Below are 14,445 nucleotides of genomic sequence, written 5' to 3'. Positions count from 1 at the left end.
TGGCGTTCTTCTTCACCTGTCTCCTTTTTTTAGTCTCTATAAACGCGTTGCAATGTCTGGGTGAAAAGTTTTAATATTGTCATTATACTTAAGTGTTTTTGACGTTCTATGTTTTTTCTTCTCTCTGTCTTTTTTCTAGCTGGCCAGGAATGGGTGTATATAATATACTATATACCTCTGCTTGCATCTTCAGGAATACAGGGCGTGTTGCTTTGTTCTGTCTTTCATATTTATTAAAATACGTCTATATTCGATTACAAAAATATTTTCGCATAGATATTATTTGAATAGTAGGTACCTACTTATTGTATTTTATATCGTCATCATATTAATGTGGTGGTTTACCTCAATTATATATTTAAACTTTATATAAATAGGCGTGTTGTGTAATTTGTTAGTTATTCGCAATGCAATTAAAATGAAACAACGCATAAGAATTTTATTGTTCGCTTCATGTGTGTTCAGTGCTGTTATCGCTGAAGGTAATATTATGTTTTTCTTTTATAATTTTATCATTTATTTTACCGAGTATTAATCTGCTAGCATGTAATTTGCTCTCCAACATGATCGCTGATAAACATTCCTTACACAATTCTTCATATTATTCATCTAAAGTCAATAATAATGGGACATTTCTTGTCTGATGAATTGTAGACTCATAAACTGTGTACTTTTTCTGTTCTTTATCGATATTGCCTTTACGTGTCATAACTGCTTATTTGTTTTGATGTATAACTATGTATTATCATCACTACTTTTAATTTGATTTCAGGTCCCACTTTAAATGAATCCACGGTAGGTATTCACTTAAAATTAAACAAAGATGGCATATTTCGTCTTGATCAAGACAACAGGACAGACAATAACTTTAAAAATTATCAACGTTCTCAACCAGTAACATATATAAATTGTAATGGTCAGGACTGCCAACAGATGTCGCTGGCAACCTCATTTTCAATATTTTAGGTTTGTTGACATTTCGTTTGGATCGGAGGGTAGCTGCCGCGAACCTTCAAGTTTCTTTGTCTGACAGATAGCATTAATACGGAAATTGTTTTCGCAAATCAATGTTGTGAGTTTGTTTCACGACGAATTGGCGATAGTCTTCATCAGTTTTCATCATATTTTGTGCGTTCTAATAAGTTCCTGTCACGGGGTAAGTTAGTTGTTATTTTGTAGCAGTTGAACAGTAAAAATTAGTGTCACAAAGTAGTGCGACTTCATTTCATAATTACTTGTTACAGCGTATGGAAACGCCCTTTTTGGGTTATGATAAAGTGATTGTGATCAAGTACCTCAAAGTTAGTCTGCGGTTTGGAAGGCATTTCGGATTTTATCTATGACGAGGAATAATCTATTGCACTGAAGATTCATCGAACGTAGCCGGCCTTTTCGCCGCTTTAATTGAGAACGCGGTAGCGCAGCGGTCTAGGGACCGTCGTACCACTCTGCGGCACCCGGGATCGAATCCTCGCGGGGTTCAGTTTTTGAATAACTTTTTTTTTGTTTTATTTTATTTTATTTTTTTTGCTTTTAGCTAAGGACTAATTCCTAACCTACATTTTATAAGTTAAGCACCTGTACGGATATTTACACTTTGTTTATTGTTTTTTCCTTACATGTTTTATGTCACTTGATGAAATTTATCTTTAGGCGCATTCTTTGTACTTTATCGTTTGAGGCTAGAATATTAGTGTTTGTAGTTCCACATTTTGCAAATGTTTTCACTATTATATGTGGTACATTTTGGTTACAACTGTTGTTTTTTTTTGAACTCAACCGGGATGTTACACCCCTTACATTGGCGCCCAACGGGTATTACAACAGTAAATGTACAATAGGTTGCAGACAAAATGTACCACTCACTATTACTTATTAATTAGTGGCTAGTATTTCTCCGGCGATTATAAACTACTACCTACGGTTGTTTAAACTTATTTTGTTAAACCTGATTGATTTGCATTGGCTTTATGTAGGTATAAATACTATTAAGACATAAAGACCTAACGGTGGCTAATTAACGAAATCAGGAATTGTTCACACTTGTATGTATAAAATGGATGTTAATTCATTACTCAAGGATGAACTTGAATTTGAGTTGGCTTGTAGGGGTGTCACAGATTGTAAAACGGTGAAATCTATGCGTAAAATCTTAAGACAAATTTTTAGTCAAGAAACAACGGGTGAATCTTCTATACAATTTAAGGTTCCGCAGTCATGCCTTGCAAATCCTTCAACTGAACTCACAACTTGTGAAATTAAGTTAAGAACTTTGTCAGATTCGTTGAATGAAATAATAGGCGTTCCGGAGCGGTCAGTCATCAGGCGTATTCGTTCTCGTTTACTTCATGTAGAAAATCGTTGCAAACTCGTCATTCCTGTTGAGGAGGGTGATACTCTTAAACAGATAAACACTCTGGGGAAGATACGAGAAATTATGGCGTTGGCAGATTCTCTTTCAGAGGTGGAAGACGAGGATGACTCAGAAGGTTTAACTGAAGAGGATAAAGAGATTTTGCATAAATCCCTAGGAGAGGAAGCTCTTAAGGTCATACACAATATAATAAAACCTGGTCCTAGATACAATAGTTCACCATTAGCTTCTACCTCCAAAACCGTTCCTCGTGGCGAGGATGACGTCAATAAAAGGAAGTTGGTTCCGCTCAAGGATTGGGGTGTTAAATTCAACGGAAAAGGTAACATGAGCATAAATGCATTCTTGGAAAGAATCGACGAGCTCAAGGAAGCACGTAATGCTAGTAATGACGACCTTTTCCGCTACGCCATTGACCTCTTTGAGGAGGACGCTCTCATTTGGTTTAGAGCCAATCGAGCAAACGCTTCTAACTGGAAGGAATTGGTAACCCTGCTTATATACACCTTTCAGAATCCGTATTATCAAGATGAATTGCTGTCGGAGATAAAAAAGAGAACTCAAAGCAAACACGAAAATGTTTTAATATACATTTCAGTTATGCAAAATATGTTCAACCGCTTACCTGTTAAACTGAACGAGTTCCAAAAATTAGCAATTTTGACCAAAAATATTCAACCGTATTTTCAACAAGCTATCTGTAGGGATACGTTTGGCACAGTTGTTGAGTTGACTGATGTATTGAGGAAATTAGAGCAAACAAAAATAAATTGTGACAACTTTGTAGAACCAGACCAACGTTTAAGATCATTGGAACCAGACTTAGCATACCGGGGCAAGGCTGACCAAGTTTTTCTATTGCAATCGCGTCATGAACCTGGAAGTCATGAGTTCGCCACTCGTATAAAATGCTGGAATTGTAGAAATGTAGGTCATGGTTTCAGAGACTGTAAACTACCGCGCCAAAGAATGTTTTGTTACAAATGTGGACGTTTCGGGCAAACAGTTAAAAATTGTGTTTGTGGTAAGCAGGGAAACGGAAATGCGGAGGCGATGCCTGTCGATTGCCCTCCGTAAAATCATTTCCAGTCTTTAAGGAAAACAATTGGCAGGATTGGCTCGTCTTGATCTCTAATTATTTCACAACGGGAGAAATCTGTAACATAAGTAAAAATGTACAAGACAAACGTTATTATGCATCAGTTAAAATAATGGATAAACCTTTCATGGGGTTGCTCGACTCGGGCGCAACGATTTCAGTCATATCGAGTAATCTTTACTCAAATTTAGTCAAGTTAGGTCTCAGAGCTCATCAAATATCGCAACAAATTATCACCATGGCAGATGGCACTCCTTACTCAATTAATTCAATGGTTCATTTGCCCGTGCAATTCGGAAATGAATACAAAGTTATTTCTTGTTATATTATGGACAAGTTGAATCATGATTTAATTCTTGGAATGAATTTTTTTGAGGTCTTTTGTTTGTCAATTGGTCACATCAATGATTCACGTTTGGATGATCACATTTTGACAAGTGAAGAGGTCACACAACTCGATGTTCCTCATGCAATCATATCACGCGATGAGCTCACAAGAAAACAGCAGCAGGAGCTACAAGAGCTTATAAAAACCATGGAAGATGAAGTGGGAATAGGCCTCGGTAGAACGACACTTATACAACACAGAATCGATACTAGAGATCACTTGCCAGTAAGTCAAAGACAGTATCCGTTTGCACCACCCATTATGAAAGAACTGGAAGAAGAAATTCAGGAAATGCTTGATAAGGATGTCATTGAGCCCTCGTTTAGTTCTTGGCGTTCTCCAGTATTGTTAGTAAAGAAAGCTTCAGGAAAAAACAGATTATGCTTAGACAGTCGCCAACTAAACAAGATCACTAAAAAGGATTCATATCCCCTGCCAAGAGTAACCAATATATTAGATAGTTTAAAAAATGCTCAATTCCTTTCAACAATCGATTTACGTTCGGCTTTTTGGCAAATACCTTTGGAAGAGTCTAGCAAAGAGAAAACGGCGTTTGGCTTGGCAGGAAAAGGTCTATATCAATTTAAAGTTATGCCGTTTGGCTTAAATAATGCTTCTCAAACGCAACAGCGTCTGATGGATCGGCTATTCATAGGACGAGAAGGTAAAGTATTCACCTATTTGGACGACATTGTTATTTGTAGTAGTAACTTTGAAGAGCATTTGAATACTTTATCTTGGGTAAAGGAACAGCTAAAATCTGCTAAACTTACTGTAAACATGGAGAAGTGTGAGTTTGCGAAATCATCACTGAAATATTTAGGCTATATCGTGGACAAAGAGGGTCTGCGCACAGATCCGGAAAAGGTTAATTCAATATTGAACTATCCTCGGCCAACCACTTTTACAGAGTTGAAACGATTTATAGGGTTAGCCAGTTGGTATCGTCGCTTCGTAGAAAATTTTGCAATAGTGGCCGCTCCTTTGCATGACTTAACAAAGGGCAAAAAGAAAGGAAAGCTCATTGAATGGAATAAAGAAGCTGATAAAGCCTTTATAGATTTGAAAACAGCATTAACATCAACGCCAGTATTGAACACTCCAAATTTTGAGTTACCCTTTATCGTACAATGTGATGCCTCTAACAGAGGTACAGGAGCAGTTCTTATTCAAGAAGAGCAAGGTGTTGAAAAACCCATAGCATACACAAGCAAAAAGCTTTCCGATAGGGAATGCAAGTACTCTGCTTCAGAAAGAGAATTACTAAGCGTTTTACACGCTGTAGAACAATTTCGGCCGTACATTGAGGGCAGTCACTTCAAGGTTATAACTGACCATAGTGCTTTACAATGGCTGCACAAAAACAAAGATCCACATGGTAGATTGGCAAGATGGGCCATGCGGTTACAACAATTTGATTACGAAATAGTTCACAGGAAAGGCAAGGATAACATAGTGCCAGACGCATTATCAAGGGCAATCACGGAAGAAATTGACATTATTGAAATTAAAGAAGAAGACAAAGATGAGTGGTATAGAGCAAAAGAAGATCAGCTTCGTAACAGTAAGGACAATTTGGATTGGTTGTACAGTGAAAACAGATTATGGAAATATTTGAAATTGAAACAATTTCCTGAAGAAACAGATAGCTGGAAATTAGTTATACCAGAAAAACTGAAAACTACAGTTTTAGAAGAATGTCATGATTGCCCCACTGCCGGACACTTAGGCATTAAGAAAACCCTGAATAGAGTAAGACAACGATATTTTTGGCCTTCACTAATACAAGATGTTAAGAATTACGTAAAGAAGTGTGAAGTCTGTGGTAGTCATAAGCCAGTACAACTTAAGCCAACCGGAATGATGGGTCGTCATAAAGATGTCTCGAAACCCTTTCAAATAATATCAGTAGACTTAATGGGCCCTTTTCCCCGATCTAAAACAGGAAACACAATGTTGTTAGTCGTGTCGTGTTGGTTTAGTAAGTTCTGCTTTTTATTTGCCATAAGGAATGGCAAAGCAACAACCATTACGAAGATAATGGAAGAGCAAATATTTTTGATTTATGGATCGCCTGAAGTGATAATTTGCGATAACGGGAAGCAATTCGTGGCAAATCAATTCAAAGAACTAGCAGCCAGCTATGGCGTAGAATTATGGTATACCCCATACTATCACCCTCAAGCAAACCCCACGGAACGTGTCAATAAGGTCATAGGAACAGCCATAGCTTCCTATGTCAATGACAACCATAAAGAGTGGGATAAATACATTCCGCATATAGGCCATGCCATTAGGACGGCAGTCCATGAAGTGACGGGAAAAACCCCATCATATTTGTTTCTTGGGCGAGAAACTTCTACTCATGGCAAAAAGCCTACTTGTCTAGACAAGGGTTCTACCCTAAATTTTGACAGAGATGCCATAGAAGGGAACTTTAAAATTAGAAATGAAATATTTCAGGATGTCTCCAGCAGATTAAAGGAAGCTTATGAGGTAAACAGTCGGCACTACAATTTGAGGCGTCGTACATGTAATTATCATGTCGGCGAGGTAGTTTGGAAACGGACAAAACATTTGTCTAATGCAGACAAGAATTTTATGTGTAAACTATCTCCTAAATATGAAAAAGCTGTTATCTCTGAACAATTATCGAGCGATGTTTATAGACTAGTTTCCTTAAGAGGTAAAGATTTGGGAAAATGGCATTCATCAGACCTTAAACGGTTGATCCAATGATCTTAATCGTTAATGAATCCCTGTTGGATTCTTTTGAGGTGAGGGGATAATGTAATGGTCAGGACTGCCAACAGATGTCGCTGGCAACCTCATTTTCAATATTTTAGGTTTGTTGACATTTCGTTTGGATCGGAGGGTAGCTGCCGCGAACCTTCAAGTTTCTTTGTCTGACAGATAGCATTAATACGGAAATTGTTTTCGCAAATCAATGTTGTGAGTTTGTTTCACGACGAATTGGCGATAGTCTTCATCAGTTTTCATCATATTTTGTGCGTTCTAATAAGTTCCTGTCACGGGGTAAGTTAGTTGTTATTTTGTAGCAGTTGAACAGTAAAAATTAGTGTCACAAAGTAGTGCGACTTCATTTCATAATTACTTGTTACAGCGTATGGAAACGCCCTTTTTGGGTTATGATAAAGTGATTGTGATCAAGTACCTCAAAGTTAGTCTGCGGTTTGGAAGGCATTTCGGATTTTATCTATGACGAGGAATAATCTATTGCACTGAAGATTCATCGAACGTAGCCGGCCTTTTCGCCGCTTTAATTGAGAACGCGGTAGCGCAGCGGTCTAGGGACCGTCGTACCACTCTGCGGCACCCGGGATCGAATCCTCGCGGGGTTCAGTTTTTGAATAACTTTTTTTTTGTTTTATTTTATTTTATTTTTTTTGCTTTTAGCTAAGGACTAATTCCTAACCTACATTTTATAAGTTAAGCACCTGTACGGATATTTACACTTTGTTTATTGTTTTTTCCTTACATGTTTTATGTCACTTGATGAAATTTATCTTTAGGCGCATTCTTTGTACTTTATCGTTTGAGGCTAGAATATTAGTGTTTGTAGTTCCACATTTTGCAAATGTTTTCACTATTATATGTGGTACATTTTGGTTACAACTGTTGTTTTTTTTTGAACTCAACCGGGATGTTACACCCCTTACAAAATGATAGTAAATCTGATGAGAAGTACGAAGGGGAAAATGATGACGGTGTTCGTGAGCGAACGAATAACCGACCAATGGATCAAGGCACAAGATACCATCATTTTAAAGATACACCTCATCATACTTTTCATAACAATTTCCGCAGTAGAAATTATAAATATACTACTGACAGAAACAGTTATCTTAGAAATTTTAATACAAATAATCACAACACACATCATTATAGTAGAGGTGATACAAAAAACTTTAGTAGTGAAGAAAATGATAATAACGAGCGTGATTCATCTGTAAGATATAAAGGATATCACCATCAAGATAAAAATAACGAACACTTTCTAAATCGTAAAAATGGATTTCATAACCGAAATTATGATTTCCGATACAATATGCATTCTAAATTCCATAATTTCCATCAGAAACCAAAATTCAATAGTCGAGATCAAGATTCCAGAAGAAAAAATAACGAGGACGATGAAAATGGAAATTCTGAAATTCATCATTTGCATCGGGATCATCGATTTAATGATCGAAATCATGACTCTAGAAGAAGAAATTATGACAATTCTGAAAATGGAAATCACCAACATCATCATTTTCGGCATAATCAAGGATATAATTTTCGACATGAAGATTCCAAAATGAGAGATGATAATAGAGATGGGAGTTCTGAAATTCATCATTATCATCACAGATATCGGTCAAGATTATAGAAAAATGTAAGAGACTAGAGAAGGCAAATTAAATTCAAATCAAGACGTAGTCTACTGGGTAAAATAAAAAGCTACTCTAATAATTTGAAGTAGCATCAGACATTTTAAGAACCAGATATTAAGATAAACAGCCTATATCCTCAATCAACCAGAGGGAGTATGGAGCATACTCCATGTACCACGCTGCTTCACTGGGGATTGGCGGAAATATTTAAAAGATGCTTATTTATTAACTTATGTTCTTTTTGTGATTAGTCAGTTGGCTAAATAAAGTATATCACAGGCTAGGTACATTTTTTAAAAGAACTAACCAAAGACAGCTTCAAAACATTCTAAATTATTATCTTACCAACGAAACCAAACATCCTGTCCCCAAGGTCTGTGCAAGTTTGATTCAATCCAGATGCACTATAAATCATGGTCTGTCTTCACAAGCTATAACTTTGTTACAACTTCCACAAACTTGGCATACCTGACTACGTTGGATTAATTAAAGGATTCCATAACAACAATTATCTTTGAATAACGTCTAGTATGCTCGTAAGTGAAACGGATTGTCTTTTGAGTTGGAATAGTGTCTGATTATGAAGTTTAGATGTAAGACGAGAAGGTATTTAGTAGGAGTAATTAGATTGAAGTTTATCGCTTGTTCTTCTCCGCTGTTTTGATATTAATATGAAGTTTTAGAGTAATATGTGATCAAGTCTTAAAGTGAGGAAAGACAATAAGTAAGTTTTAATTAGAGTTTGCTCATATTAATTGTAGTTTGGAACTTACGGTATTATTAGCTTAAATTTCACTTGTTTATGATTTAAGGAACGTTCTTTGGATACATCCTGTTTTTCAAACAAAGTTCTGAATTAAATTACTGTTGCTAAAATGACATAAATAAAGCATTTCACAATGAGTGTTTACTATATTGTCGTCTATAATACTCTAAAAACTTAAACTTTAGTAATCAAATCCAAAATCCCAATTAATCAAATTAAAAGAACTGTGTATCCAAGTAGTAACAGAATTTAATTTCGACGTCGTGGGTTTGATTAAAAACGCGGATGTTTTGTCTTTGCTACGAGTGACGAAGCCAGGTTTAATCTGGGATGGTGGTGCCAGTGAATCTTTGTGATTTCTTGAGGAAACTTTTGTTTTTACATTCGAATGTTCTAGAACTAGGCACCCTCAGGCCTGTTGTCTTAATAGTTAATGCCATTTGCGGGAAATTTAAACTAAGTCACGTCAACAAAAAAGGATGTTTCAAATAATTAATCGTAAGATGTTTTTTAGTTTCTGCTTACATTTATACCACCAAAAAATTTAAAAATCGGAGTTACTCATGAAACACTTTTTTTAACTCTTCTTGACTTTCGGCTTATTGTCATTAGTTGTCGAAAAGAAAATTTCTGTTTTGGGTTTTGGAATGTAGATAACTAAAAGATGGAAAAGATTCCTAAAAAGCATAGCGTCTAGTAGGTGTCTCAACAGACAAGAAGTCAAAGGTAAAATATTAAACTCTGAAGGCTTTTGATTAAAAACGCAGCGCCTTTGTCCTTGCTGCCAGTGACGACGACTTTAATCTGGGATCCTAGTTGTGACTCATTTCTCGAGGAAACTTTGGTATTTACAGTTGGAGTTTTGCGTCTTATGCCAAAGTGTCAATGAGTGTAGTGTACTTCATCTAGATAGTACTATTTTTGATTTCTTTTCTAAAAAAAAACTTTTGCATCTATTGTGTTCCGAATAGGTCTCTTCGCTAGTAACCGTTCTTCTTCTACCGTCTGGGTTTCAGGTGCATTACCACGCTCATCAACCCTGGTCTCAGGGTTATTATTGAGCCGTCAAAGGCCCCTGACATGAGTCATATAACGACTACCTACTTACATCAGTAAATAGTAACCGGATCCAACGGTTTGTCGTACCTTCCGAAGCACGGGTCTTATTTTCGGCCTGCCAGCATCAATTTAGCCTGAACGCCCTAAACAAATATAACGTCCCCCCCTGGATTCGAACCTGGGACCTCCGCATCGTGAACCCAAAACTCAACTACTGAACCATAGACGCTGGTGCTGGGAGAGTATCTATAGACTTAAAATTCATCAAAAATTGAAAGTATAAATTACATTTTTTCCCAGAACATTCCGTCGAAACGTCGACGAGTATATAACTTTCTTGGAACCGTTATTGCAATTCACAATACAATCTTGGGAATTTGAATCACCCAGAGGCTATTTTACTGTAATGCTTTCACGTATGCCGTCAACGCCATCTAGTATTTCATTCGGGGTCCATAAAACCCATTAAGTTAAAAATAAAGCTGTATTCACGATCCTCTGTGGCCATAAGTCAACTACAACTCGGCGACAGGACAATGCATAGAAAGTAGGCTTGCTATCACTTGCAGGCATAAATTCTAGCTTTTGACACCTACTAAAATTGTATTGTCATCTTTTTTTCTACCTTTACGTGAAATATTTTTGGCCGCAACACAGAAAAGTAGGTTGCAAGAATAGCCTACACAAGAGTACACTTACATTACAATGCACATTGTGCCTTTTCTTGCCATGGCATCTTTCATGCTATTCTTCTTCTCTTCTATCGTGTGGAATGTGTGTGAGGTGGAATACCAACCTCATCAACCCTGGTGTCAGGGTCATTATTGAGCCGCCACATGGCTCATGTAACGACTACGCACTTACATCAGTAAGTAGTAACCGCGACCAACGGCTTAATGTGCCTTCCGAAGCACGAATCATCTTAGTTTTTGGACGATCAGGTGATCAGTCTGTAATGTCCTAACCAAACTAGGGATCACAAAGTGACTTTTGTGGTTTGTCCCCACCGGGATTCGAACCCGGGACCTCCGGATCGTGAGCCCAACGCTGCAACTGTAGTCCAGTGAGGAAGAGGAAGGTCGTTATGTTTCATGCTAAAACCCACCCTCAGTAGATTTAAATATACATATAAATTTTTTCATTAAATATTTCTCACTCTAAACGGTCCGCGGAGGTCTGTGTGACCCGTGGTACAACCGGTACAACAATACAATACAATACAAATACACTTTATTGCACCAAAATAAAAAGAAATCATTACAAAAAGACTGTACAACACAACTACTACTACCCAACTACCTAACTAGTTGTACCAAGAGTAATCTGATGCTACAACTAAATACAGTCGCTAAATACATACAACCAATGCGAAAATGCATTAAAATTTTTAATTTGGATTCAAATTTAATTAATAATGCTAAAAGACAACTGTTTTATTACATTTATTTATATTTATTCAAATTATTTACAGAGTACAGACCACTGAAGCAGGCATTATAAAATTGAATAGTTACTTCTCCAAAAACTTTAGCCAATTTTGTAGTTCATAAATAATTTTGTAAGATTGATGACCATTTAAAATAAGCACGAACGGTGCCTTTTCTTTCCACATACAGCATTCTAATTATAAGCAATTTATTCTTCTATCGTGTGGGTTGTTAGGCGGATAACCAACCTCATCAACCCTGGTGACAGGGTTACTATTGAGCCGCCATAGGCCCCTGACATGACTCATGTAACGACTAGGTACGTATTTACATCAGTAAATAGTAACCGGGACCAACGGCCCATTAATTAATTTTATGTTAGACTGTTTTACGCTTTTTTATAAAAATAAGTGAAATAATTAAATAGAAAAAAAATATCAAGGGCCACAGTATAGAGAACGTGGTGAATGAAGCCATTCCATAATATTGATAAAGTTTTGTCTATTTTCACTACCAACATAATAATTAATAATTTATTACTTTTTTTTATTATTATTCACATTAATTGTTTCATAGAGAATGTGTTCAGTTCTACCAAAGGACGGTTGCTCATCGGGAGAAAAAAACCATCTGGTACAACCAGCTGTAACAAGCGATTGTACCACGGGTCACACAGGCGCGTAGGTCCATACTGCTCTATAACTCTAAAAGATGTTGACATCAACAAAATCTATAAGTATATAAGTAAGCCTGTTAACAAAAATAGTATTAATAATGGGTTATTAGATTGTAGGACGTTTGATCTTCATGTATTTGTAAGTGAACGTAAATGATAGAAAACAAAAAATAACATTATCATTCTATTAGTTCTGCTTCGAAACGAAAGCAATCTAAAAGTCTTAGGTACAATCTATTTTTATATTTAAGAAAATATAAGTCCAAAAGCTTCCCCAGAACCTTTGTTATTTCAATAAATGTTGGTACTTAAGTCAGAATTTTACGTTTCAGTGTTGGAAGAATAACAGCCTTCAATAGCAAAACAAAGACTTCCATTAAAATGATAATGCCACCCGTATGATTCGAGGACAATACGATTTTTTATTCCAAACGAAACATTTTGAGCATAAGTTTTCTTGAAGCGGGTAGGTAAGAAGCATTTTTGAACGCTACGTCTCGTCGTCTTGCATAAAACATTAGTATTTATTTAAATATCATCATCTTCCTAGCATTATTCCGATTTTCACAAGGTCCGCTTATATAATCTGAAGATTTGACAGGTCCCGTTTTTTACAAAAGCGACTGCCTATCTGACCTTCCAACACCGCGAAGGGAAAACCAGCCCAATACAGGTTAGGTCACATAGGTACCTTCGAAAACGCATTTCTCGGGAATGTGGGTTTATCAAAAATATGTACCTACTTATTTAGACAATGGTACTGATTCCAGTACACAACCATCTAATTTTATTTTAAGTTATACCTGTCATTTTCTTATTCGCCGAAAAGGAAAGAGACAGGAAATCGAAAGGCATAAAATTTATAGAGCACACGTTTTAGGACGAAAAAATAAAACCTTCCCAAAATTTTAAAGTGGTTTTCACAATTTTCAATTACCTGATAGAATTAAGTTGCAGCACACGTCAGCTGTGTTACATATCAACGAGATGCCTATTTTATTCTCCCGGGTTATTCATTCATCACTCATTCACTTTAAAATTAACAGTTGTCAATCATTCGTCCCTTTCCTTTTCCCCGGATAAAAACATTACATGTATTTATAACTTAAAATAAAATTAGTAGGTTAATGCAGGAATCGGGGCCAATGTTTTAACTACAACACTACTATCTACTATTGTACAATATATATTATTGTAACAAAAGATCTCTATTATAACAAAAAATTAATATTCTGTCAATCTTTACTAGACTGGGAGCAAAAAAAAAGAAAAATACGCGATTATTATCATAATTACAACACATAATGCTGGGTTCTTACCGCGTTAAAGTCAGAGATATGAGACTTCCGATATTTCAACACTGTTGCAAGTGCCATGATCACGGGATCACTGATGAAATTGGAGTGGAGTAGGTAAGTAGATCCATAATCTTCTAACGAACATCCTTCTTTGCCCCTTGATTTTAACGCAGTATCAACCCCCGGTGTTATCAGTTTTAATTATCATAGGTTTTATTTTACAAAATTTTTTGTTTGCGAATAAACTTCTTCCTAAGTAAAGTCCTATTTTCTATTGTAAGTACCTATTTCAAAAACTGCGCATTGTGTGAGACGTGTGAGCTTATATTTTTTATTGTTTTACAGACAATTTAATCTAAAAGACGGGCCCTTGCTGGAAACAACGTGACCCAAAAAATTTGGTGTTTATGTTAATGTCAGTTCGTGGACCTGTGAAATTAAAGGTCTGAAACATATGACTCGTGATATGTAAAATTCCGAGGAGATAGGTACATATTTGGCTCTGTGTGTTGTTTTTTGCTTTTACACCCGTACTTACACTTTGTTTCAAACACGTGTCGAGTTACTATACCTAAGTATGTATGTATATAATACCTACATATATTTAAGTACCTAGTCTAATAAAAAATATTAGAATAAAACTTAGCCAAGAAGTGCCAGAAGCATCTATGCTGGTCTGGGAGGGAATAAAAATGCTTTCAGCTACTTATTACTACTTAGGTGTTATCCCGAACATGTATTTTGTTTTGTTTCAAATTATAATTACTAAAACCAAACAGTTTCGTCGATTTTCTTTTGTTTATTTTGAAAAATCCAGCGTGTTCGGATGTCACCCAGTTTGCTGTGTTTGACATAACGCGCCCTCTTTTTTATAATAAATAATAAAAAATCTACCTTACCTGTTCCGTAATATCCTGATTCAGCATTATAAGCCGGCAAAACACTCAAAAATCACTTTGTG

The 14,445-nt window shown here is 36.2% G+C and overlaps 1 protein-coding gene across 1 annotated transcript; it reads left to right on the top strand.

Moving 5' to 3' along the window:
- Positions 1–392: 392 nt before the first annotated feature.
- LOC126371511 (GATA zinc finger domain-containing protein 14-like) lies at positions 393–9,161 on the top strand. Its single transcript, XM_050016828.1, has 3 exons — positions 393–482; positions 773–909; positions 7,547–9,161. Exons 1-3 carry the CDS (start codon positions 419–421, stop codon positions 8,252–8,254), a joined length of 909 nt encoding a protein of 302 aa, XP_049872785.1. The 5' UTR covers positions 393–418; the 3' UTR covers positions 8,255–9,161.
- Positions 9,162–14,445: the final 5,284 nt, after the last annotated feature.

Source organism: Pectinophora gossypiella, chromosome 12 (genome assembly GCF_024362695.1).
Source record: "Pectinophora gossypiella chromosome 12, ilPecGoss1.1, whole genome shotgun sequence".
Taxonomy (NCBI): domain Eukaryota; kingdom Metazoa; phylum Arthropoda; class Insecta; order Lepidoptera; family Gelechiidae; genus Pectinophora; species Pectinophora gossypiella.
The sequence above is the reverse complement of the archived record's forward strand: the minus strand, read 5'-3'. Positions and strand labels throughout refer to the sequence as shown.

What these genes read in the sequence shown, in the direction of transcription:
- LOC126371511 (XM_050016828.1), top strand. Translation starts at nt 419, where the DNA reads ATGAAACAACGCATAAGAATTTTATTGTTCGCTTCATGTGTGTTCAGT. An exon ending in CAGTGCTGTTATCGCTGAAG is followed by an intron (nt 483 to 772) that starts GTAATATTATGT and finishes ATTTGATTTCAG; the next exon opens with GTCCCACTTTAAATGAATCC. An exon ending in AACCAGTAACATATATAAAT is followed by an intron (nt 910 to 7,546) that starts TGTAATGGTCAG and finishes CCCTTACAAAAT; the next exon opens with GATAGTAAATCTGATGAGAA.